Source organism: Panthera uncia (assembly GCF_023721935.1).
Source record: "Panthera uncia isolate 11264 chromosome C1 unlocalized genomic scaffold, Puncia_PCG_1.0 HiC_scaffold_3, whole genome shotgun sequence".
Classification (NCBI taxonomy): domain Eukaryota; kingdom Metazoa; phylum Chordata; class Mammalia; order Carnivora; family Felidae; genus Panthera; species Panthera uncia.
In genome coordinates this window covers 38,217,475-38,244,404 of record NW_026057584.1, presented here as the reverse complement: position 1 = coordinate 38,244,404, position 26,930 = coordinate 38,217,475, and the positions used below count along the sequence as shown (strand labels likewise).

At 37.2% G+C, this 26,930-nt stretch overlaps 1 protein-coding gene across 2 annotated transcripts in view; it reads right to left on the bottom strand.

The window, feature by feature from the left end:
- Positions 1-6,829: 6,829 nt before the first annotated feature.
- The window catches only part of GTF3C3 (general transcription factor IIIC subunit 3), a 41,109-nt gene continuing 21,008 nt past the window's right edge, over positions 6,830-26,930 (bottom strand). The window contains exons 9-18 of one of the 2 annotated variants that reach the window (XM_049615949.1): positions 26,686-26,789; positions 25,188-25,359; positions 23,277-23,479; positions 22,606-22,707; positions 21,398-21,533; positions 18,812-19,049; positions 18,013-18,203; positions 16,075-16,199; positions 12,506-12,658; positions 6,830-10,705 (exon numbers count right to left, since the gene is read on the bottom strand). In XM_049615949.1, coding sequence (XP_049471906.1) covers positions 10,583-10,705; positions 12,506-12,658; positions 16,075-16,199; positions 18,013-18,203; positions 18,812-19,049; positions 21,398-21,533; positions 22,606-22,707; positions 23,277-23,479; positions 25,188-25,359; positions 26,686-26,789 — 1,547 coding nt within the window. In that variant the 3' untranslated portion in view covers positions 6,830-10,582. The remainder of the gene's footprint in view (positions 10,706-12,505; positions 12,659-16,074; positions 16,200-18,012; positions 18,204-18,811; positions 19,050-21,397; positions 21,534-22,605; positions 22,708-23,276; positions 23,480-25,187; positions 25,360-26,685; positions 26,790-26,930) is intronic. The other variant, XM_049615951.1, reaches the window with a different exon arrangement.

Genomic DNA, 26,930 nt, shown 5'->3' with positions numbered 1-26,930 from the left:
TGGCCCTCCCCCGTTCATGCTCTGTCTCTGTCTCAAAAAATAAATAAACGTTAAAAAAAAAATTAAAAAAAAAACACATTAGACCAAATGGACTTGATATTTATAGAACATTCCATCCAAAAGCAACAGAATATACATTTTTCTGAAGTACACATGGAATATTCTCCAGGATAGGTCACATGTTAGTCCACAAAACAGGTCTTAATTTATTTAAGAGGACTGACACAATATCAGGCATCTTTTCCACCAAATGGTAGGACACTATAAGTCATTACAAGAAGGAAACTGGAAAATTCACAAATATGTGGAAGTTAGCAAAGATGCTACAGAACCACCAAGGAGTCAACAAAGAAATCAACAGAAATAAAATACCTTGAGACAAATGAAAATGGAAATAGCACACCAAAATTTATGGGATTCAGCAAAAAAGTTCTAAAAAGGAAGTTCATAATAAATGACTACCTCAAGAAACAAGAAAAATCTCAAAACAACCTAACATCACACCTCAAAAACTAGAAAAAGGAGAACAAACCAAACCCAAAGTTCATGGAAGAATATAAACAAAGATCAGAGCAGAAATAAATGAAACAGTTAAAAAAGGACCAATGGAAAAGATCAATGAACCTAAGAGCTGGTTCTTTGAAAAGATAAAGACTCAAAAAAAATAATAAAATTTTTCAGAAATGAAAGAGGAGCTGTTTCAACTGATACAACAAATACAAAGGATCCTAAGAAACTACTATGAACAATTATATGCCAACAAATTAGACAATCTAGAAGAAATGAATAAATTCTACGAACATACAAGACTAAATCATGAAGAAATAAAAAATCTGAGTAGACCAATACTAGTAAGAAAATTAAATCAGTAACTGAATACCTTTCAATAAACTAAAGTCCAGGATCAGATGGCTTCACTGGTGAATTCTACTAAACATTCAAAGAATTAATACCAATCTTTCTTAAAATCTTAAAAAATAAATAAATAAATAACAGAGGAGGAAGTAGTCTTCTGTATTCATTTTATGGGGCCAGCATTACCCTGACACCAAAACCAAAGTTGCCACAAGAAAATTACAGGCCAGTATCCCTGATGAACATAGATGCAAAAATCCTCAACAAAATATTAGCAAACTGAATTCAACAATACCTTAAAATGATCATAACCTATAATCAAGTGGGATTTATTCCAGGAATGCAAAGATGGTCGAATATCTGCAAATAAGTCAATGTGATACACCACACTAAGAAATGAAGGATAAAAATCTTATGATCATCTCAATATGTGCAGAGAAAACATTTGATAAAATTCAACTTTTGGGGCGCGGTGGCCCAGTCAGTTAAGCGACCGACTTCGGCTCAGGTCATGATCTCTCGGTCCGTGAGTTCAAGCCCCGCGTCGGGCTCTGTGCTGACAGCTCAGAGCCTGGAGCCTGTTTCAGATTCTGTGTCTCCCTCTCTCTGACCCTCCCCCGTTCATGCTCTGTCTCTGTCTGTCTCAAAAGTAAACGTTAAAAAAAAATTTTTTTTTTAAATTCAACTTTCATTTATGATAAAAGTTGCAACAAAGAGGTTATGGAGGGAATGCATCTCAACATAATAAAAGCCATATGTGACAAATGTACAGCTAGCATCATACTTAACAGTAAAAAGCTGAAAGCTTTTTCTTTAAGATTACAAATAAAACAAGGACACTTATTCTTGCCTCTTTTAATCAACATAGTATTAGAAGTCCTAGCCAGAGCAATTAGGCAAGAAATAAAAGGCATCCAGGGGTACCTGGGTGGCTCAGTTGGTTAAGCGTCTCTTTGTTTTGGCTCAGGTCATGATCTCATGGCTGATGAGTTTGAGCCCCATGTCCGGCTCTGTGCTGACAGCTCAGAGCCTGGAGCCTGCTTCCGATTCTGTGTCTCCCTCTCTGTCTGTCTCTCTCTCAAAAATAAAATAAACATTAAAAAAAGAAAGAGCATCCAAATTGGGAAGGAAGGGGTAAAACTGTCACTGTTTACAGATGACATGATATATATAAAAACCCTAAAGACTCCACTAGAAATCTAATAGAACTAATAAATTCAGTAAAGTTGCAGGATAAAAATATTAATTTGAAAATATCAGAAAGAGAAATTAAGAAAGTGATCCCATTTAAAAGTGCATCAGAAAGAATAAAACTTAACCAAGGAGGTGAAAGACCTATATACTGAAAACTATAAGATGCTAATGAAAGAAATTGAAGAGAGCACAAATAAATGGAAAGATATTCCATGTCCATGGATTGGAAGAATACTGTTAAAATATCCATCCATACTACCAAGCAATCTACAGACCCAGTGAAATCAATCCCTATCAAAATTCTAATGGCATTTTTACAGAAATAGACACATGATCTTAACATTTGCATGTTTTTATTTTTAAGTAACCACTACACCCAACTAGGGGCTCGAACTCACAACCCTGAGATCAAGAGTTGCATGCTCCACTGACTGAGCCAGCCAGGCACCCCAATAACAACATATTTTTTATTTTATTTTTTTTAATTTTTTTTTTTTAACGTTTATTTATTTTTGAGACAGAGAGAGACAGAGCATGAACGGGGGAGGGGCAGAGAGAGAAGGAGACACAGAATCGGAAGAAGGCTCCAGGCTCTGAGCCATCAGCCCAGAGCCCGACGCGGGGCTCGAACTCACGGACTGCAAGATCGTGACCTGAGCTGAAGTCGGACGCTTAACCGACTGCGCCACCCAGGCGCCCCAACAACATATTTTTAAAAAAATGAAAAATCTCAGGAGTTTCTTTTGCCTGAGATAACCTGAAGTTGACCCACAGCTGTCACGACTTACTTGACCCCTGCCTATCTCCACTGCCTTTTTTTTTTTTTTTTTTAATTTTTAAAAATATCGGGGCGCCTGGGTGGCGCAGTCGGTTAAGCGTCCGACTTCAGCCAGGTCACGATCTCGCGGTCCATGAGTTCGAGCCCCGCATCAGGCTCTGGGCTGATGGCTCGGAGCCTGGAGCCTGTTTCCGATTCTGTGTCTCCCTCTCTCTCTGCCCCTCCCCCGTTCATGCTCTGTCTCTCTCTGTCCCAAAAATAAATAAAAAACGTTGAAAAAAAAATTAAAAAAAAATATATTTATTTTGGGGAGAGTGCAAGTGGGGGAGGGGCAGAGAAAGGGAGACAAAGGATCTGAAGCGGGCTCTGCTGACAGGCTGAAAGCAGCAAGCCCGATGTGAGGCTTGAACTCACGAACCACAAGATCATGACCTGAGCCAAAGTCGGACACTCAACCGACTGAGCCACCCAGGTGCCCTGCTAGTGCCTTTAACAACATGTAAGTAACTTCTTGATTCATTCTAGAGAAGACTTCTGGCTTCATGATGAAACTAGAGTCATTTGTGTTGTAAGGCAAAGCCAGAAGTTTGCTATATGAAGCTCTTAAGTAGTCAAGCACATGGACCATGTACCCTCTCTATATTTTTAATCTTTACAACATCTCAAAGGAAAACCTTGCAAATCCTTCAAAATCCACCTCTGCCTCTAAGTCTCTAAGAAGTCTAGCCATATTTCTTTCTCTAGCTGCTTCTCTGTCCCCCCAGAATCCACTCTCTGTGCCCAGAACCTGTTCACTTTCCACCCAGGCTACTTCAGTGGTCCTACTCTTTGTTCCCTTGTTTCTGTCCAGATGGAGATGGGGCTGGTCTGCCTTCTGCTGTGATCTTCCTAAGAACTCTGCTTGATTTTCCAAGATCTTCCTTACTTTGCTAAACACTTTCTTTTGAAGTCTCATATTGGCTATTAAAAAAAAATTGAGATTTATGAAAAGACACCATAAAGTGAAAAACAAATGGCAAAGACTTAAGTCCAGATTAAATAAAGAGTGCCTACAATTCCGTAAGAAAAAAATAGGACCCAGTATGTTTTTTGTTTTTTGGGTTTTTTTAATGAGCAAAGGAGAGGTGCCTGTGTGGCTCAGTTAAATGTCCGACTTCAGCTCAGGTCATGATCTCACCACTCGTGAGTTTGAGCCCCGCGTCGGGCTCTGTGCTGACAGCTCAGAGCCTGGAGCCTGCTTGGGATTTTGTGTCTCCCTTTCTCTCTGCCCCTCCCCTGCTCATGCTCTGTCTCTCTCTCTCTCAAACATAAACATTTAAAAAAATTTTTAATGGGCAACGGATGTAACAAAAGCAATTCAAAGAAGAAAAGGATTCTGAAAGGTCTATAAGCATATGAGAAGATAGGTTTCAACTTTACCAGTATGCAACTGCAACATCCATTTCCCACCTATCAATCGGGGGAGAAAATATGTTTGAACTGGGCCTGGGGAAAACAGGTATCCCCACACAATTGGTAAAGCCGTCTGGGAGAGCAACTTGGTACCCATATTAAAACTGTGCTGGTGCCCTACAATCTGGTAATTCTGACTATACACAGATCTTTTCTTTTTCATCTGGGAAAGTTAAATCAGATCCTACAAAACTTACACATTGTTGGGGGATTGCCCGATGGAGGTGATCCTGACTGCTCCCAGCGCGAGCCTTCCTGCATGCGGTGGGAAGTTCTGTGACTAGCATACCCCCTCTAGTGGTCAGAGCTTCTACTTTTCTCTCCCAATCAGGAAAGCACCTGAGATGGAGAAGGTGCAGGATCAGCCTCACTCACACCATAAACTGAGCAAGTCTCTGTCCAAGCAAGACAGAACTAATCTGTAAAGCAAGTAATTACAAAAATACTTCTTTCAGCTGTCTATAGTTATGAAGATATGCTTCAATAAGAAAACTTGTTTCATTACAACACTAGCTTGAAGAAAAGAGGGAACGGACAGCCCTAGAACTCGCATCAGAACTGACTTCCACCTGTCCTACGCAGCTGTGGGGCGTTGAGCCAGAGGGAACTGTTTATTGGCTTTCTCTTTCCTCTCTTCACTTGTTTGAACTCCTTTTGCTGAATATAAACACCTGACTCTCTTTACTGAAATGCCAGCTAATTTGGTGCTAATTCGCATTCTACGCTTGCTTACCTTGAGTCCACAAACAGGGTAAATGCCGGGTACAATCTTCAGCGTATCATTAGAAACTTTTAGTGCAGGAAGAGGTTACCCCGATATCTTCTAGACATTTTTTTGGGTCAAGGCCAAAAAATGGACGAGAAACATACGTTAGGGTTCCAGCTGCCCTTTCCATGCTGACGGAGAGCAGTGCAAAGGGACAGAGTTTTGGATGTGATTGCCAAAATGTAGAGAAGAATACTGAATTTTTTCTATTCAAATAAATTTAAACTTTTTGGAGGAAAATGTTAAAAGCTGGCATGATGAATGATGAAGTACACTTCTAAATTATAGAAATATACTGCAATTTGTTGCGTATAAAAAAATCATTGCAGGGGATACCTGGCTGACTCAGTAGAGCACTGGACTTTTGACCTTGGAGTTGTGAGTTGGAGCCCCATGTTGGGCATAGAGCCTACTAAAAAACAAATAAATAAAACTAAAAAAAAATCATTGTAGGACTTTGTTCCTCCTATAGGAATTACTTTTAACCAAACACCGTGAAATGTAAATGACTTTATAAAGGGCGCCTGGGTGGCTCAGTTGGTTGAGCTTCCGACTTCAGCTCAGGTCATGATTTCACAGTCCCTGAATTCGAGCCCTGCGTCAGGCTCCTTGCTGACAGCTCGGAGCCTGGAGCCTGCTTTGGATTCTGTGTCTCCCTCTCTCTCTGACCACCCCCCCCCTCCCTTTCATGCTCTTGTCTCTGTCTCAAAAATAAATAAAAATTTTAAAAAATAAATGAATTTATAAGATATGGTAACTGCCACAAAGAACTTCTCATTTAGATTGTTTTGTAGCCTTTAATTTCCTCATCTGAAATTTTCTTATCTCGTAAATTTTCCCTTTTTTCTTTTTAAAAGTCAATTTCCCCAATCTTTTCATTAATTTCAGCAGTTACATTTTTGATGTCATAAGGCTCTCTTAAACTTTGAATATTTCTTTTTATAGCATTCTTCTTTTCACATACACGATATTTTCTTTTTTTTAAATGAGAGCACACATGTGCGCTACGTGCACATGAGCTGGGGAGGGGCAGAGAGAGAGGAAAAGAGGATCCCAAATAGCCTCTGCGTTGTCAGCACAGAGCCCGACACCAGGCTCAGTCTCACATTCTGTGAGATCATAACCTGAACTGAAATCAAGAGTTGGTTGCTTAACCAACGGAGCCACCCAGGCACCCCATCATCTGGGGATATTAATTACATTTTATTTCTCTATTTCCTGCATTGTTTTCTTTGAGGACCACTCCTCCCCTGCCCATTTGCTCATATGGATCTCTGCACCTCAGAAACTATCCGCAAACGCCTCATGCTCACGAGCTGTCTGTTCCTCGGATAGCTGACTGGGGCCAGGTGGGAGTGGGAGGGTTATCCCATTGGCAAGCTCCTGGCCAGGACCAGGCTGTTTCACTGGGGACCTGCAACTGTAAGTCTCTATAGGTCTTTTTTTGGGGGCCGGGTTTTTCTCAGAGAGGAACCCTCTAATCCCCTGCTTGGAGGATATAACTTGGCTGCCACTTTTCTGGGAGTCAAATAGGAGGAGGCCAAGGTCACTGTTGAGTGTGCAGACTTTCACTTAATCCGAACACTCTGCCTTCAGCTACACCTGGTGTTCCGGAATCCAGAGATCCTGATACAGCCTCAACAGAAAAGAAACCACCAGTGTTCTGTAGGGCAGGGGTGAAGTGGTAACATGCTCTGAGTGAAGAGGGTAACTTCGAAGATCTTTTTTTTTTTTTAACGCTGGCATGCTTTTTTGTTTTTCTTTTTTTAATGTTTATTTTGAGAGAGAGAAAGAGCAGAGGAGGGGCACGTAGGGAGAATCCCAAGCAGGCTCCACACTGTCAACACAGAACCCAACCCGGAGTTCGAACTCACCAATCTTGAGATCGTGACCTGAGCCAAAATCTGAGTCAGACGCTTCACTGCCTGAGCCACCCAGGCACCTCCTGCCTGCTTCAACAGACTTTCAACTGCTTCATCTGTTTTTAGTCCCACCTCAGCTGCCTTTGGAGATACCGAATGTATCTCTTATGCATGAGCCTCTCTGAGCTTGAATCAGCTTGCTTCTGGCTGCATACTGCCACCACCTGTGGGCACTTAGCTTTCATTCTTCCCTGGTTTATTTAGTTGCTAATTGCCCCTTTGCTTTTTAGCTTCTAAAAACTTTTTTTTTTTTTAATACTTAAGTAAACCCTACACCCAACATGGAGCTCGAACTCACGAACCCAAGATCAAGAGTCACACGATCTCCTGACTGAGCCAGTCACGTGCCCCAACTTCTAAAATTGTTTTGTCATTTGCCTGTTTTTGGGTTTTGGGCAGTTTTTTGGTCTTGAAACTTCTGGGTAGCTCTGTAAACAGGGATGTGGTTAGTTGACTGCCTTCAACCATTAGCAACTATAAGCTATGCCTTAGCTTCTGAGCAAGTCTGGAATACAAGGGCCTGACCATGCCTGCCATCATGGGACTCCTCCAGTAGGTAGTCTTTGGTCCATTGCAGATCAATAAGTCACATTTCTCCAACCCACAAGCATAGCCCAAGAGACGTCCTCAAAAACTCTGCTGAAATCCAGATACATTCAAACTGTAGTAGTCCTCTGGGCTACCAAGTCCCCTTCCAAGGAGACAGAGTAGGTCTCCTAAGGAATAGAACTTCTATGTGCACTTGAGTCAGCTAGAATCATGTCAGGAACATCATACTTATGTGGTTCCCAGGATCCACCTTTTCCCCACTTCAAATATTGTTTATTTATCATTTCCTTCTTTAAAAGGCCTCAAAATTATAATTTTCAGTTTCATAACCTAACAGCAACTGGATTTGGGACTATGGACTTGGAAGTGAAACATTTATAGGTCTCTCTTATCACAGCCTCGGATTTACCGCTTCTTTTCCATACTTTTCTACCTCATCCTGTTTGAGTATTGTGCTTTTGTAGTGTTAACTACCCCAAGCACAGAAATTGAACAATTCTATGGTCTTACTGTTGACTTTACACCACCAGACCACAGACACATTCCTACTGTTCTTGCCTAAAGTTTTTAAAAGCCTCTTTATTGTGGATTAGACTTCATGACACTACTTATAACTCTGGGACATTGTCTCTGGTTGCTATATGCCCTTCCTTCTTGTGAAAATAGCTAGAACACATGAATGCTCAATGAAAACAAAGAAGGAATGATAGCTTATCAGGACTATTTTTGGTGCAAATAACAGAACTCCAGCTAGTATAAAGTGGAATTATAGAACTGGATATATTTATAGAAAGAACCCAAGGGTTGGAACACAATTTCAGAAAGCATGGGAATGGAAAACTGGAAAATCTCTAGGAACACACAGCATTCTCTCCATCTCTCATCTCTGCTTCTCTTAATGCATAGGCTCTATTTTTCTTTCTCAACATAAGGGTTTAACTGCTGGTTGGCCCACAGGGAAAGCAGAAAATGTCCTCATAGCTTTCATGTTCCAACCCTACAGCAAGACTTCATCTCAATTCTAAAATTCCCAGAGAAGGAGCGAGGAAACTCGATTGGCCCAACTTGGTATAGGAGCAGACTCCCAGCTGAATCAACAGTGACCAGTAGAAAACAATCTCATTGTATTAAAGTGGCTGTCAGAATTCCAAGGCTGGAGTGAGGATGGTAGATAAGAAAGTGAGTATCAGCTTTTAAAAAGACCCCCGAAGATGTTTACTACAGGGCTTTTAATAAGCTGAAGTCCTGGAGGATAGAAAATATAACTGCCATTCTCCTTTTTTTTTCTAAAATAAATTTATGCTCAATTTTTATGTTGTAACTCTGAACTGGAATTGTGTTCCCATGAAGGAATGTCTCTGAGCAAGGAGCTTGCTAGTGATCTTCAACATGCTACTTAATTTCTCATCTATAAGATGGAGATGATAATAGTAAGACCAACCATAACACCTACCTTGCAGGTGATTCTCTGAGAGGACCAGAGATCATGTATCTAGAGTATCCAGCACTGTACTTGGCACAGAGTAGCGTAGTAAACACTCAGCAATGGTAGCTATGATTTTAAATGCTAAACAAATTCATGCAATATCAACTTTTTTTTAGAAGACTGCTAGAGAGATTTATTATTTCCTCCAAGGCTGTTCAGGAGATCAACTGGAGTCACAGCCAGTTGAGTTTAATTCAAGAGAAAAACTCAGAACACAGAATACTCAATTCCCTAAGATTCCAAGATGCAAATCTAACTTATACTCTATCAGTTAACTTCATCATTACCTGCAAATGGCATGAAATAAAATATATAAGCATGTAAAACAATTATAAAAATACAATTTATTTAAATTATATACACATTTAAATACACACACACACAGAATACATGATACATTTACTTATTATATACAAATTTTGCTTTTCAACTACTTTGTAGTGGTAAGAATTCCTAAAAAGCCCTCATACTATTTCTTTGATCCTAAGTCTCATACGTGTTTCCCTCTCACAATTAGAATACGTCATATAATCCAAACACACACTTATTACAGCATTTTTTCCCCTAAAAAGAAACTCTCAAAAACTGTTAGTAAACCAAAAGTATATCTTAAAACTATTGTTATCTTAGATTCAAGAACATAACGTATTTAAGTAAAAAATTTTCATCTATTTTTTTAACTTTATCACAGCAATACTTTACTCCATACATAGAATTCTCTAATCTTCCTACATTCCTAGTGATCTTGAAATGCAAATTAGGTCATATTATTAAATGTGGTCCTCTCTATTCTACATTTTTTTTTTTGTCAGAAAGCCACCAACACATGTAATGCATTCTTTAATTTGTCTTGGAACAGGATGTTCTGAATTATGCCCAGCAATCTATACAACTAAGACACATGGAGGTGAAAAGTAAAAGATTAACTCAATTATGTGTCTTCCTACTATATAACCATTTCAAATAATTTTCTTAGGAGCTAAGTCAATTACATAATTGTGCTGATATGAGAAAGAGTCCCAACTTGTCTTTCCTTCAATAACATCCTTTTCTATGTACCTGATAAACTGCCCATGCAATAGTAACAGGGCACTAAGAAATGGAAAGGTCAATGATAATGTAGGTAGAAATGTAGCAAACATTTCTTTCAAATGAATATATTGCTCAAGTTCTGTATTTAGAGAACTGTATTGAGAGGTCACATCTGTCTTACTATATTTCCAAGGTACATAGGTGTTTAATACATAGTAATGAATGCACAGATGAATAAATGGTATGAGTAAAAAATGAGCACATTTAGCTCAAAGCTGGCTTAAAGGCTAACATTCTCCATTTCACCTTTGGGGACAATTTTACTAAAAATAATGCTAAAAGAAAATGATAGAACAATGTACAAACTCTTGGAATGATACTTTTGCATATCTATCAAAAGATCATTATCACATATTAAAAATTAAATACAATGATAATTCTCAAACTGTCATTTCTATTTCAGGTTAATACTTAGTTAATACTTAGCCCTTAGACAGAAAATATTGGTCCACACACAGCACCAATGCTTCTTTCTCAGCTGAGGTACTTTATATACAGCAATAGGTATACAAAAGCTTTTGAGCCATTCCAATATTCCCACTGCTCTGATAAATTAGAGACAAGTTGTAGGCAATATCTCTTCGTAAGTCTAACTGGTCAACTTCTATACCCTAGGAGGAAAAATACATGAATGAATTGTATACTGTTATAAACAGTTATATATACTGTTTCATTAAGTAGAAGTATTCAAAAAGCTTAACATTCATGATACTAAAAAAAAAGTATAAAACTAGGCATATATACCTTGGTTCTAAATTTTTATTAGGTAATACTGATTCAGTTAATCACTGTAACAACTATAGAATTAAATTATTTTAAATGTCTAACCAATAAGTTAAAGAAAAAGTCTCATCCACAAGCCATAGCAGAATAAAATTCCAAATGAATTAAGCATTTAAGAATAAACAAATGAAACCATAAAAGAAAAAAATATATAGTGGAATAATAATATAATCTTGGGTAGGAAAGGCCCTTCTAAGTACAATGGCAAAGGTAGAAACTATAAAGGAAAAAATATGATTTCATTAAAAAATGTAAAACTTATGCATCTAAAAAAGAAATCATAACACAAATGACCAGATGGGAAATACCTGTACTATATAATAGAAAGCCATATAAAGAATAAGTCTAGGAAGGCATACAGCAAATTAATAATAATAATTACCCTAGGGGTGTTATTACCTTTTTTTCTACTTAATAGCAAAGCAATGAACTCAATGAAGTAGGTTAGATCTATACTAATCTTCCCCAACACAAAGTTTTGGAGTCAACTGTAAAAATATCTGCAACAATTAAAAATGATACCTATAAAGCTTAAGGAGCAATACTTAAAGGCATTTATGAAATAAAAAATACAAAAGTGTATGCATTTCATCAGCATGACTATAAAAGTATGTATTTATTTGTTTAATGACTAACAATGGACAAGGGTAATAGAAAACAGTTATGAGGGCATGTGAGGATTACGAATGCAACTTAAAAATGTTAGCAACTAGGGGTGCCTGGGTGGTGCAGTCAGCTAAGTGTCAGACGTCGGCTCAGGTCATGATCTCACAGTTCGTGGGCTCAGGCCCCGTGTTGGGCTCTGTGCCGACAGCTTGGAGCCTGAAGCCTGCTTCAGATTCTGTGTCTCACTCACTCTCTGCCCCTCCCCCACTCGCACTCTGTGTCTCTTTCTCTCAAAAATAAATTCTTCAGAAATTAAAATAAGAATTAGACTTTAAACACAGATTGTCATAGTATTGGCAACACTTTACCCTATACAGTATCTTAAAATTAAATTCATACTGGCCTTTCATCTTTATAAAGAAATATGTTAGTTACACTTGAACTTTGAAATGAACAATGGCTATATTACTCAATATTCAGGCTTTCTGTCTCCTAGCTCATACCGATAACCACAGAGGCTACCTTAGGGTAACCGAAATGGTCACCACAAGTCATAGGTGTCATGGTTGCTGATCAGGTCATAAGGTAAGAATGCCAAAGATCTACTTGTTGCTAAATACATTCAATATGGACAAAATGCATTCTTTTTTTTTCTTTTTTAATGTTTATTTGAGAGTGAGCATGTGCATGCATGAGCAGGGGAGGGGCAGAGAGAGAGGGAGGGGGGGAGAGAGAGAGAGAGAGAGAGAGAGAGAGAGAGAGAGAGAATACCAAGCAGTCTCCACACTGTCAATGCAAAGCCCAACACAGGGCTTGATCTCACGACCACGAGATCATGACCCGAGTCAAAATCAAGAGTCGGACGCTTAGCCAACTGAGCTACCCAGGTGCCCCCTGGAAAAAATCCATTCTAGTATGTAATTTATTTCACTATCTGGACCACAACATAAGCTAACTGCACTTCTCTCTAGATGAAATGAAATGAAATGACTCCTCAGTTTTTAAAGCAAATCATACAATACCTCTACCACAAGTGGAGGGAGATCCAAGGCCTTCTGATAATAGTGGATTGCAAGATGAATCAGCCCCAGCTGGTGAAGGCCACGGCCCAAATTGTAGAATGATTCCTGGCAAGGCCCACGTATGCTGAGGTATCGATTAAGAAAGGAAAAGCCCTACCCAAAAGAAAAAGATAATTCATTATTATTCTCATTTGACTGGTATATATTTGAACAACTATATGTGCCAGGTATATTCTGTACAGAATACAAGTATTTAAAAAAGGGCGCCTGGATGGCTTAGTGAGTTAAGTGTCCAACTCTTGATTTCAGCTCAGGTCATGATCCCTGGGTCATGAGACCAAGTCCTATGTAGGGCTCTGTACTGGGCGTAGAACCTGCTTGCTTCTCTCTCTCCCTCTCCCACTGCCCCTCCCGCTTGTACTCTCTCTAAAAGAGACACAATCTCATCCTGAAAGAACATATGTCTGTGGCATAGTGCTATATCACAATTTAGTCTAGAGCTCTTCCGAAGATATAAAGGAAAGATTTATTTTTTTTAAGGACAAAAATATTTACAGAAAACAAAGTCCAATGTTAAAACTGTCAAAGATCCATAATCTTAAGAACACAGGATTGTTTTTAAGGTTCCAAGTTGGCTTTTGTGACATTAGAGGCCAATAAACTTTTTCTTTTTTTGGGGGGGGAGGGTGAGAGAGCACGCATGCATGAGTGGGGGAGGGGCACAGAGAGAGGTGGGGGGAGAGAGAGAGAATCCCAAGCAGGCTCTGCACCATCACTGCAAGATCATGACCTGAGCTGAAGTCAGATGTTTAACCAACTGAGCCACCCAGGTGCCCTGAGGCCAATAAACTTCTTGATTCAAGATGTCTAAAAGCTTGAGCAAAATATAAAATCTAAGCTCTTAAAATGGTAATTTTAGAAAGGTTTCTTCTGGGGACAAACTCACTTAAGTATACCTAAACTTTCTGGGTCAATGGTACCTTTTTTGTAAGTTACCTCTCAGGACCTTAATAACCTCTTAACCCAAAAAACTTGATTATTCTTCCCCTGAAAGCTTCTGACTCAAACACTTTATGGAAAAAATATCAGAACACAGATACAATACTGCAGGCTCCACGTGTGTCACAGTGTCCAAAAAGCACCTGCTTCATCTCTTACTGTATTCATTTTCCCCTTTAATGCATCTTCAAGTTACCAGCTGCAGAAAGTTACCGACTGCAAAAGTGCAAGTGTCCTATGTTAAGTAATTAAATAAATATAATCTCCAGCTGTGAGTATAGACTAGAAAATGCAACTATTTCCTGGGTGATCTGCTTTCTGATAAATGGTCACAAATTTTTCTTCATAAAAAACAATAAAAATTAATGAATTCTTTAGAATTAATGCATTTTAGGAATAAAAATAATTATGTTCACTAAACTCATACTTTCTGCATAATAAAATAACCCATATTTATAGGTGACTATAACTTCTACTCCACTGAAAATCATGGTTCTGTTAAGTAAGGCAGACAAACTATTAGTCTCAGAGAAATAGCAAATCTTCCTATTTTAAGATGACAAATTTAAAGATAAAAATTTGAGAAAGAATAATAAGCCCAGATGAATTACTGCAACCCAAATAAACTTGTAGGTCTTCTGATACAGTAACAGGATTTGAATTACCTGCTGCATTTTAAGAAATTTTTAACAAACTTAGGAGACCACTGAAACACTATTCAAATATTTAGTGATTTAAAAGCTAGGTAATAGAGACAGCCACTTTATCTTTTAGGCGATAAGAGTTTTGACAAAAAATTTAATGGAATAGAAGTAAAAGAGTCCTTTTTACATTAACTGTGTTACTTTCAAACATTTTTGTCACATTATTCACTAAAGTGTCCAAGTAATATACACTGTACATAAAATATTAAATACGGGCAGAATTATAAGATTTACTTTCACAGTATAATAAGAAGGTAGGAAAGATAGTAAAACATATGAAATTAGTTTGTTTTTAACTACTCCAAAGGAAAATTAATTATGATCATGTAGCATAAGGAAATAGATTCACAAGAAATTAAAACAATTTAAGAATCACGGTATTTACAATGAAACTTGTTTTTAGAAACTTTTTTTAATGGAAAATGTTTAACATACACAAAAGTAGACAGATTAGGACAACAAACCCCCATATACCCATCACTTCTTGTTTTATCTCAATCTCCAACCAATTAAACACTGCTGTTTAAATATACCAGTGATTTGAAAGTTAGCTTCTAAATTACTGTGCAGTACATAAATTTTTTCCCTATCAGGCAAAAACTACATACTTTATTTTTTTTATTTACTTATTTAGAGACAGAAAGAGAGCATAAGTGGGAGAGAAGGGCAGAGTAAGAGAAACAATCTTAAACAGGCTCCATACTCAGCATGGAGCCTGATGTGGGGCTCGATCTCACAACCCTGGGATCATGACCTGAGATGAAATAAGAGTCAGACACTCAACCAACTGAGCCCAGGCACCCCTATTTTAACTATTTAGTAATGAGTCAATCCATAAAAATTTCCTATTAATGTTTACCAGAATATAAGCGTCATGAGGGTAAGGAATTCTGCCTGTATACTCATTCACTACTATATCCCCACTCCTAGCACAGTGGGTGCTCATTATATATTTAATTTATAAACAATCCTACATTACCTAAAACAGCAAAAGTATCCATTAAGAGAGAAAAAAACTTAGAGCAAGAGGTGGATAAATATCACAATTGTTTTTTGGTTTTGGTTTTACTTTTTATTATGAAAAATTTCAAACATACAAAAGTAAAGAGAACATTATAATGAATCCCAACACCTAGCTTTAACAATTATCATCATTTGAATTTAGGCTTTCTTTTAACCATTTTACTTTAAAAACCAAACCCACATGAAAAATTCCTTTACTAAATCCTGCTATTCCATTCAAGTCAACATTTTTTTCCTTCCATAACTACTTAAAAAACATGTCTTTACATGAGTCAAACATATAAAAACAACACAAAAGTACTAAAGATACAGTGGTAAACAAGACAGAATCCCTGATCTCTTGGAGTTTACATTCTTATTAGAGAAGACAAACTATATAAAAAAGTAAACAAGAAAATAAAAAGACTACAACCATGAAAACTTTAAAAGAGCAATTTGTTGGTGGTGATGTAAAGAAACAGTCAACACAGTCACATATTCATACATTACTAGATATATATATTATGTATTTTTAAAACTGATTTACAATAAATCAGTCATCAGGACCTAGAAGACTGGAGGTCTTAGGGGCTCCAAAGTCTTAAGGAAGCCTCCAGACTCTTCTGTGTCCTCTTTGTGATCTGGCTGTGTACCCTTTCTACACGGCTACATAAGTCTTAGCCAGGAGCACCACCACTAGATGTTGAGTCCATGCTGAGTGCTAAACAGAGGGATAGGTGTTGGAACTCCCAACATGTATGTATACTAAGCAGGTATTCCTTCTAAAGCAGGACAACAAAAGCATTAAGTATATTCATTTTTAAAGAACATAAGACCAAGTAATGAGAAATCTAAATGAATTACCTGCACAGTAAGAGCATGTCTCCTTAATACATACTTCTGAGAGGCCATGTGAATAAACGTTAGGCCTATACAGAGGCTATAGAGAGGTTCATGGGGATGGGTGCGAAAGGCTTGCACATATTGTCCTGAAAAAAGAACAGTGGTGTCAGATGGGTGTGACAAGAGCATAGTTCCCTATTTCTTCACTTATTCAAATATACTTTATTGCTAAACAGTACTGATTTTTAACATATGCAAGGTGTACATTTTAAAATATCAATCAGATGCACATTAATTTGAATTTTAAAGCAATGTACAAAATATAACAAAATTAGGAGGATTTACCTATAAACATATCCTGATCACCCAGATTAAATGAGCAACTAAAACCTTCTTTTAGGCACAGCTAGACATTTCCATGTAGAGTAATACTTCCAAAATAATTTATCAATTGTGATCGTAAGTCTATTTTAAGATCTTAAATCTATTTTAAAAGAAACAAGGGAATGTGTCTTTGGTGAATTCTTTTGGTATAAATGCAAATGTGATAGATCATGGAGATGAAAAAAAGAAAAATAGCTCTGTTTTGTTTTTTAGGATTATGGATGTTGTTTCCCAAATGGAGCACTACTTCGTTTTTCCTGAGAAAAACATGTTTTCCTTGTTTCCATGTATTTACATATGTAACTGCTTCATGTCAAAAGTTTATCCATATGAGACAGGGGAATTTAAGCAAAATTTTTATTTTTTTGATAAGCAAATTTTTTTATAAAGGGATGATCTATAATTTATCATACATAGGTAAAAACTTCTGTTCTTTCCAGCTCTGTGCCAGAAGACATGGCACCACAGAATCTCTTTAGCAGCACAGATGGTAGACTGCCATTTGCACTTTCTATTTTTACCTTCTGCAAAAGGTCCTAAATATAGGAAAATAATATAAATCTGTTTTATATTTTCTTACCATTAAACAAACAATTCCAAAACACACACACCAGAGGTAACTTTCAACATCTGATGTTCAAGGTTACTGGCAAGTGAGTTGGGCAACACTAGCTCTTAGGCAGCAAGAGATACATGCCTCATTTTAAATTTAAACATTTGGCCAGGTATTTTTCTAATTTGCTTCTGATTCCCTATTATAGAAAATTTCAAGTGATTAATTTTCCCTGAGTTTAATTAGAATTAGCAAGCACAATGTAAATAAATCTTGGTATAAAAAGACTTGTCTCCTTAAGGAACAAACTATCAGCAAATCTTAAATCCATTTTTGTACTATAGCAAATTAAAATCAGGTAGCAATACACACACACACACACACACACACACACACACACACACATATTTTTTTTTTTTTTTTTTAGACAGAGACTGCATGAACCGGGGAGAGGGGCAGAGGGAGAGAGAGAGAGAGAGAGAAAGTCTCAAGCAGGCTTCACGCTCCACACAGAGCCTGACACAGAGTTCAATCCCATGACCTTGGGATAATGACCTGAGCAGAAATCAAGAGTCAGATGCTCAATCGACTGAGGCACCCAGGCACCCTGCAAAGCATCCATAATTAATGAAAATTATTTAGAAAACAAACAAGTCTACGCAGGAGGATTATTGACCTTTAGAATGAATTCTAAAACTTCAGCCTTTTGAACCAAAGCTTTGTAAAAAAAATAAATACTAATATTCATTATTATCATTACTGCCAACACTTACAGCTACTTACTGTATGTGCCAGGCATTTTTTTTAAATGCTTTACATTAACTCATTTAATTTTCACAATAATTTGTAAGGCAGGTCAAATTATTCCCTCCATTTCAGAGATAAACAAACTGAAGCACTGGGAGGTAGAATAACTTGCCATGAGGGAGCTGCTATTTAAACACAGGTAGTTTTCTGCTCCAGGCCCGGCTGTTAACCATCATACCATCCACACTTGACAAAGTCACATACAGGACACTTACCAAGTGCGTGCTTAAAACTACCAGATACAAATGCATTGTGTCCATTTAAGACACACAGGGCATGATTATCTGGGTTTTTCAGCATTAGGCGAAGACAGAAGCGATGATGTCGTACCTCTTGGGAGTGCATGGTAACCTGATTGAAAATGTTCCAGAGCTGAGGTTTATTGACATTTTCCATTACCATCACCCTAAAATTGCAGACAGAGAGGGAGGGTAAAAAATAATGTAAAAAGAAAAACTTCTGATTCTAAGAATGAAATACTTCATTCAGCGCAGCAACATTTTCCTACAATGAAAAGCAGACTATGTCAACATATTTAAGCATAAACACTCACACAGTGATTTTTCCCAGAAGATGCTACTTAAGTTAGTATTTCTACATCTTGTTTGTTCTTTTTAACAAAACTTTTAAACCAAAAAAAAAGAATCAAGTAGTTTAAGTTTCACCCATTCTCCCCCAGCCCACTACAGCTCCAGTACAATGAACAGTGAGTAACAGCTAATAAGTGTGTGCCAGACATTGTTAAAAGGCCATTATCTATAATAATTCACTTAACTCTCACAATAATCCTACAAGGAGGTAATATTATAATATCCATTTTATATATGGGGAGACTGATGTACAAGAGGTTAAATATATGAGACGGCATGCCTCTGAGAATCATCAATGATTTGAATTTACCTGTAAGCCACAAGAGAGTTAAAACAATTTATTAATTCTTGAGTATGAGAGACTAAATCAAAGTAAATACACATCCTCTTTCAAAGAATCTAAAATAAGTTATTGGAAAATTACCTGATATAGTTGTATGCCTTTCTGAAATTTTTGTCCAGTATTGCAGCAGACAGACCAAAGTATTCTAATTCTTTGCGTTTTTGCCTGTCATCATAAAATGAATAATATTCCAGTGAAGAATCCACAAGTAACTCAGCCTCTTGAAATCGGGATAGGTCGCATAAGGAGTATATGGCCTTCAACAGAAGGTTCCACCAGTCATCTTTTGTCAAGACACTTGTGAGTACAGCAAATATTGCTAAAATGATACCAGTGAAAATCAGTTAGGACACTGTATTTTCAGAAATAACAATATTAGAAAAATCCCTATGATCAATTTTAAGGCTAAATTTAATACCCACATTCCTATGGGCCTGAATTCTTGCCAACACTCTTTAGACAATGATGAAGTGGATAGTTTTCTGTTTACACTACTTCAACACCAGCCCTCTGCTCTGCCTAACAATCCACAACCCCAGGTAATTCTTACTTCTGGTTTGTCCTCTACAAAGTCCAGCTATGTCATCTGTATCTGTCAGTGCTAGCTAGGATATATGGTCCTCCAGGGCAGAACAAGTAAGTGAGTATTCCATGACTGAAGTCAGATACAGGATTCTGCACATACAAGGAATTCAAAAGTTTGCTTAGCAAAGGACTTCAAGATTTAGATTGTTCTTGATCTTTTTATAATCTTAATATTTTCTCTGCCTCAAAATTTCTTTTCCTTCAAAATCTTGTCTTGTCTGTTAGAGCGTCCTTTTTTATAAATTTATAACTTGAGAAATATCAAAAGCCATAAAAATTTTTTAGTCTTTGACCCAGTAATTCTCCTGAGAATATATCCTATACAAATAGTCAAAAATATGGATAAATGCATAGTATTATTTATAAAAGAAAATTATCAGAAACAACCATATATCAAAAAATAAGGGAATAATTAAATTATGGGATTGCTATCCAATGGAGTATTAAATATTCCTTAATGATAATAGCTATAAAGAGACCAGCATGAGAAAACATATGTGAGAAAATGTTGAGTGAAAAAATCAGAGTACAGGCATGCCTGGGTAGCTCCGTCAGTTAAGCATCTGACTCTTGATTTCAGCTCACAGTTTGAGTTCAAACCCGCACTGGGCTCCGTGCTGACAGCGCAGAGACTGCTTGGAATTCTCTCTTTCCCTCTCTCTCTGCCTCTCCCTCACTTGTGCTCTCTCCCTCACTCAAGCTTTCTCCAAAAAAATAAATAAACTTAAAAAAAAAAAAAGTACAAAGATGCATGTAACATAAAGAGACCTTGTTCATCCTATCCTGGTACACAAATGTAACATGATCCCTACCATGATGAAATTAACAAAAAAACCCCTTTATGAACCTAAGAAAAACCCACAATGGACCTGAAATGAGAAAATACTGAAAGAGAAAACTTGACAGAATCACATATAGAGAAAAATATAAGAAAATATAGTCTTAAACACATGAAGCAGAGTCTGCCTTTGAGATGGGCCCAGAACCATGAGCTGTAGAGATAGGCTTCTGAGGCATTTATGAGCAGCTAGATTATGAGCAGCTGATCCTCATTCCTTTCCTGACTCTCCTCCCCTGAAAAACCTACTTATGTTAGGTCCTCATAATGTGCTTACAGAGATTCAGCTCTTCTGGATTTTAAAACCCTTTTCCATTGCACACTGCACACATTGACAGACCGATACCTCCAGTTTAGACTCTTTTCAAGTTTCTCTTTTCAACCTCACCCAAACATACTTGAGGCATACTTGAGGCATTACTAAATATAGACTCCTTTTAAAATCAAATTACTCGAGACTAGGTCAAAGCAATTTATTTTAGAGTTTCTACGACTATTGCTACATTTATCAAAAATGAATTTAACAGAGAATGAAATACATGTAATTGAAGTGACTGGACAAATATAGTAATTTATATTGCCATCTAATCTTCACAAATTTCTTAAAATAACATATTTTCTTCTTAAAAGGTCAAAAGTTCTGTTTAGTTTTTTCACAGGGAGATCCAAGCAGATGGTTTCCTTCTAATTTTTAAAAAGTAAAGTATTTACATGTAGCCTTCCTTTTCTTCTTTTAACATCAAATGAGTTTATTATACTTGAAGGATCTGGATTAGAAATTTCATTTTATTTGAAAACGGTGTATTTTCTTTTTTTTCTATGAGAGAGAGAGAGCAGAGGAGAGGGGCAGAGGGAGAGAGGGAGAGGGGGAGGGAGGGAGACGGAGAGAGAGAGAGAGAGAGAGGGAGAGAGAGAGGGAGAGAGAGAGAGGGAGAGAGAGAGAGAGAGAGAGAGAGAGAGAGAGCGAGAGCGAGAGAGAGAGAGAGAGAGAGAGAGAGAGAGAGATTGAGAGAGAGAATCTTAAGTAGGATCTATGCTGAGCGGGGAGCCGGACGTGGGGCTCCATCCCACAATGCTAAATCATGACGTGAGCCAAAATTAAGAGTCAGATACTCAACTGACTGAGCCACCCAGGTGCCCCAGAAAAGGGTATATTTTCAATTAAGTTACTATCAGGTATTATTTCATGAATATTTTTTGAATTCAGTCACATTTTATGCAATAAAGCAAATGAAAGTAATTACCTTTTGCATCACAATTTGCGGTCTCTTGGTCACTGTTGTCTGATATTTTGTCTCTTGACACTTTTATAAGGTAGAGATGCCTCTCTCCAGATTTGGAGCTAGATATCAAACAAACTTGAGCTCTATTCATTGCTACCTGAATTTAAAATAACAATTTGAGATTTTTTTAGTCATATACCTTTTTTTAATATTTTATTTTTAAGTAATCTCCATACCCAACATGGGGCTCAAACTCACAACCACAAGATAAAGAGTCTTGTGCCCCTCCAAATGAGCCCGTCAGGCACTCCAGTCATATAATTTTTTAAAGAAAATCTATGGGTCACAAGTACCACAGGTATACCTGAAATCTTCTTTAGTAGGGAAAAAAAAGGCCAAATTACTGTGTATTTAAACACCTAAAAGAGAACAGACTTATTTTTTTCTTCCCAAGGGAATTTAGATCACACTGCTTACCTTAGCAGGGAAAAAGAAGGCAATTCACATTAACTCATAACATATGTACATGCACACATAACCACTTCCCTGAAAAAAAGCTAGACTTGAAAATGATGTCACACATGGAAAACATTTTTGCAAAGTGAACAATTTTGGCACGTGGTACTGTCTACAAAGCCAGTAACTGATCACACTATGGTTCTCACTTTTCTGAGTTTGTACTAGCAAAGACTTTATTTCACTTACTCTACCTACAGTCAAGTTTACACTTTCATGTAGAACTTTCAGTTACAGTCAACCCTTGAACAATACAGGTTTGAACTGCACAGGTTCACTTATACATGGGTTTTTATAGTACAGTACTATAAATGTATTTTCTCTTCCTTATAATTTTCTTAACAACATTTTCTTTTCTCTAGCTTCCTTTAAGAATACAGTATACAATACCTTTAACACACAAAATATGTGTTAATCACCTGTTCATGTTATCAGTAAGGCTTCCAGTCAACAGTCAGCTAGTAGTAGTTATGTTTTGGGGAAGTTAAAAGTTATATGCGAATTTCAACTGTGTTAGGGTTGATGGTCCTAACTCCCATGTTGTTCAAAGGTCATACATACCAGTAACCTCTAAGTCTTTTGTCTATATCTGACTTTCATTTTCAAAAGTTTGAGAGTAGAACAGTTATAAAATAGCTGTAATCTATGTTTCAATCAAATTCTAAACATTTAAACAGTCAACAGCACTAACATAAGGAAAGTCCATTACCCACCTTTAAAAGCATGGCTAACATGGTAAGTAAGGTATCCACATAACCATACGTTTTGCCTTGGGAAAACAATAGAGTAGAACGATGAAGCAATAACTTCAGTTCCTAAATAAATAAGCACATGATAATGAATGTGACAAGATTCCTTTGCTGTAAGTTGTTTTGTCTGCATGCAAGAGTTTTTTTTTTTTTTTTTTTTTTTTTTTTACATTTATTTATTTTTGAGAGACAGAGACAGAACACAAGTGGGGGGAGGGACAGAGAGAGAGAAGGAGACACAGAATCTGAAGCAGGCTCCAGGCTCCGAGCTGTCAGCACAGACCCTGACACGGGGCTCAAACTCACAAACTGTGAGATCATGACCTGAGCCGAAGTCAGACACTTAACCAACTGAACCACCCAGGTGCCCCAGAAGAGTTTTGTTTTAGAAACCAAACCTTAACAACATTTGCTTTATGATCTTTCACAACTTAAGATCCAACATTTTAGACACATAACTTACAGTGTTTAACAAGAGGCTGAAACTTAAATTCAAAATTACTTTTCAAAAACGGTGAATTTAATACACTAAAATAAATCTTTTGGATACAAACCGTATACACATCCTTAACGGAGGAAAAAGTTCAAAAACACAATCCACCAAGGAAAACTTCCTTTCACATGACATGGCCTACCTGCTGTGCAGCATTTGCATCCTGTGCTAAAGTATCTGGGTCATACATTGGTTCCAGAGCTTCCAGAGCTTTCTCAGGACGGCCCAGCTGCTGCTGAAGGGTGGAAAGTGAAATTCTTGCATCCAAATGAAGGGGGGCCAGATCAACCACTTTGCCATAGCTTTCCGCAGCGCGTTCCATATAGCCTAAGGCCTTTAAACATTCTAAGATGATGTTAAAATAAAGCATAATAAATATGATCTACAGATTTGTAAGCTTGCCAAAATTATTTTTCCACTTTAAAGAAATATTAAATATTTCTTATATTAAATATAAAATTAATATAAAATATAATATTAAATATAAAATATTCCACTTTAAAGAATTATAACAAAAATGAAATGTCTGCAGATTTCTAATACTTTAAAACAGCCATTCCTTCTAATCTCCATCTACTGATTGATCCATCTATTGATTTCTCTAACTAAATCCAAATTGCTACAAGGATGTAATCAGCACATACATACACTTTGAGGTTCTGCTTTATTTACTTATTAGCATTATACTTTCAACATTTCCCACAACTTCCTTAGCATTTTGAATGGTTATAACATTCAACTATTTATTTAACCATATTATCTGATATTTAGGTTATTTCTGAATTTATACTCTAATACATAGCAATGCAGTAAACATTTTCATGTATATAAGCCATGTCTAAAAATTGGCAAACCTATTTAACCCACAGAGGTGTTTTGTTAGGCCACAGTGCTGTTAAAAACAATACATGGCCTCCATTTTTTAAATTTCGGATTTTTATGAACTCTAAGTTACCGGATTCTTTTGACAAATCTGAATTGGCAACACTCTCCTGTTCCCACATGGCACATCAGCCTATGCTGAGAAACAGCAGCATCCTCTGGAGAGGGCTCTCCAGTTCTCCCCCCAAGCCCTGCGCCTCTTCACTTGCCCACTTCACTCATTTTCGTTATTTGCCAGGCTCCTGAGTTTTGTGATACCCAATATAAACTACCTCCCCTCATCTCACTCAATTATTTCCTCAGGGTAAGTTCTCAGAAGGGAAGTTACTGGGCTCTATTCCTCAAACTTTATGCCAATCAGTCATTAAATCCTACCAGTTGAACTCTCCAGCGACAACACTAATCTAGGCCTTTTCCATCTCATTCCCTTTTCATTACAATTACCTCCTAAAATGGTTCTTTCGCTTTCAATTGCTTTCTCAAATCTAAAGTTTCTCAACTCTCTCCCGAGTATCATCTTTAGGTTAAACTTTGATAGTAAGCAATAAAAACTCCATCTCCCTGCTCATGTCTTTTAAATTCAAATATCACAAATAATGTTTTTATGATGGTTATTACATTTGTATTCATGTTCACTCATCCAAACAGTAAAGAGTTATCTTTAAGTGTTCTTAGCAATTTCATATTGTGATAGGTCTCAAAATAACCCAAATTGTCAATCAATGCTTCTCTAGTTATAGAAAACTTCTATACTTCTATTACTAGAAGTCAGAGCCTATGGTTAAGACAGGTAAATGACTTGTATAAAGTATTTTTACCAGGGACATGGTTAGTCTTACTTCATTCCGGTAGCATTAAGTAAATCTTTCTTCCAAAGCATTAATGTGGGGGAAATCATATAGTGGCATACCATGACAATTTAAAATACTAACATTCATAGGGTTGCAGAATCACTATGTTGTACACCTAAAACTAATGTAACACTGTGTGTCAACTATACTCAAAAAACAAGCAAACAAAAGAAACTGATATTCAAAAAACTGCCCTGAAACTAGAAATACTTTCACTTTTACCAAGACATTAATATTTTAAATAATTATTACCATTTTGGAAAGTAAGTTCTTGCCTGTTTATATGATTAAAACTTCTCCCTCCCACAAAGAAGTATTACCTGCATGCCGAAGCCAAACTACTGCGAGGTTGTATCTTTCAGAGCAGACTAGTGCACTAAGGAGGGGAAGTGCAGAATTATATTCACCAACATCCAGAAAAGCTTCAGCAACATCTAGATAGAGGTCTCCCATATCTTCAGGATTCTGTTCCACTAGTGTTGTCAAGAGAGGCTAGACCCCAAAATAAAAGTCTGAAGTCAAACAATCATTACAAATATGGACATGTGGGTATATTTCTCTTTTCACATGTCTATCAGTTATTTGAAGCAAGCCGAAAAGGAGCAAGGTTTAATGAAAACAGCTTTAAATAACCATTTTTCTATTCATTTCTGAATCTCTATTTCTCTATTAGAAATAACTCATACTACCATCACTCATTCAACATACTACTTTTAAAGTATTTTTTTTTAATGTTTATTTATTTTTGAGAGAGATCAAGCATAAGTGGGAAAGGGGCAGAGAGAGAGGGGGACAGAGGATCCAAAGCAGGCTCTGCATTGACAGCAGAGAGCCCAACGTGGGGTTTGAACTCACAAACTGTGAGATCATGACTTGAGCTGGAAGTCAGATGCTCAACCGACTGAGCCACACATTACTTTTGAAGGCCTGGTGTAAGCAGACATGGCAGGAGCTAAGATAACACTGACTTGCTGTGCTCTTTCTCTGCTAAGACAAACATACCCAAGCTTCAGGGCCTCTGTGTTTGTTGATATTTCTGTCATTATTCAAAGGTCACCTTTTCAGAAAGGGCTTTCCTGACCACCCTCCTACTCCCAATATTCTCTGTTCTTCACTGTTTGATTTTTTCCAGAGTATGTACCACCAACTAACATCCTATATTTTGCACATTTATTTTGTTATCCATTTACTCCCATCAGAATAAAAGATCCATGAGGGCAGGGTTTGTGTATTATATTCAATACCTTATCCTAAGGTCTGCAAAGCAGATGCCCAATAAATTTTTTTATTCAACGAAATACTCCAAAGCTGGCAAAAGGGAAGAACTTTCAGAATTTACCAACTGTCTAAAAAGCCCAATCTCAAATTCTGATCTCTGGATTTTCTCATTTAAAAAGGAAAACAAGGGGCACCTGGGTGGCTCAGTTGGCTAAGCATCCAACTCTTGGTTTTGGCTCAGGTCATGATTTCACAGTTCGTGGGTCCGAGCCCCCCACTGGGCTCTACAATGACGTTGCAGAGACTGCTTAGGATTGTCTCTCTCCCTTATCTCTTTCTGCCCCTCCTGAGCTCACATGTGCACTCTCTCCTTCTCTCTCAAAATAAATAAATAAACTTAAAAAAACAAAAGAGAAACAAATAATTACAAGCCCAGTTCAGCTTTTGTAAGATATTCACACACAAATAATTTGATGCTTATGGTGACTTCCTGGGTTACTGAAAAATGTGAAATCTAGGGTAAACTTAAAATTACTTGTCATCTAAAGAAAATGTGATTTTATCTGAAGTATCTCAAGTGCAGATCTTAATGTTACTTACATTAAGTGGTTCAAGAATGTTGAGATGTACAAGGCAGACCATCAACTTCACTGTGATATCTATTGGCACACCATCAGGTATAGTGCAGGTAACATTTTCACCAGCTATGGATTAGAAAGACAGGCAAAAAGCAGTTCCTATATGCAAGCTTAGAATGTAGGGCAAATGAAGCAAGCTCTATATTTTCTACATAAGATCTCATTTACTTCATTCAGAGCAAATGATTCTGTAGTCAATTCTAAGTT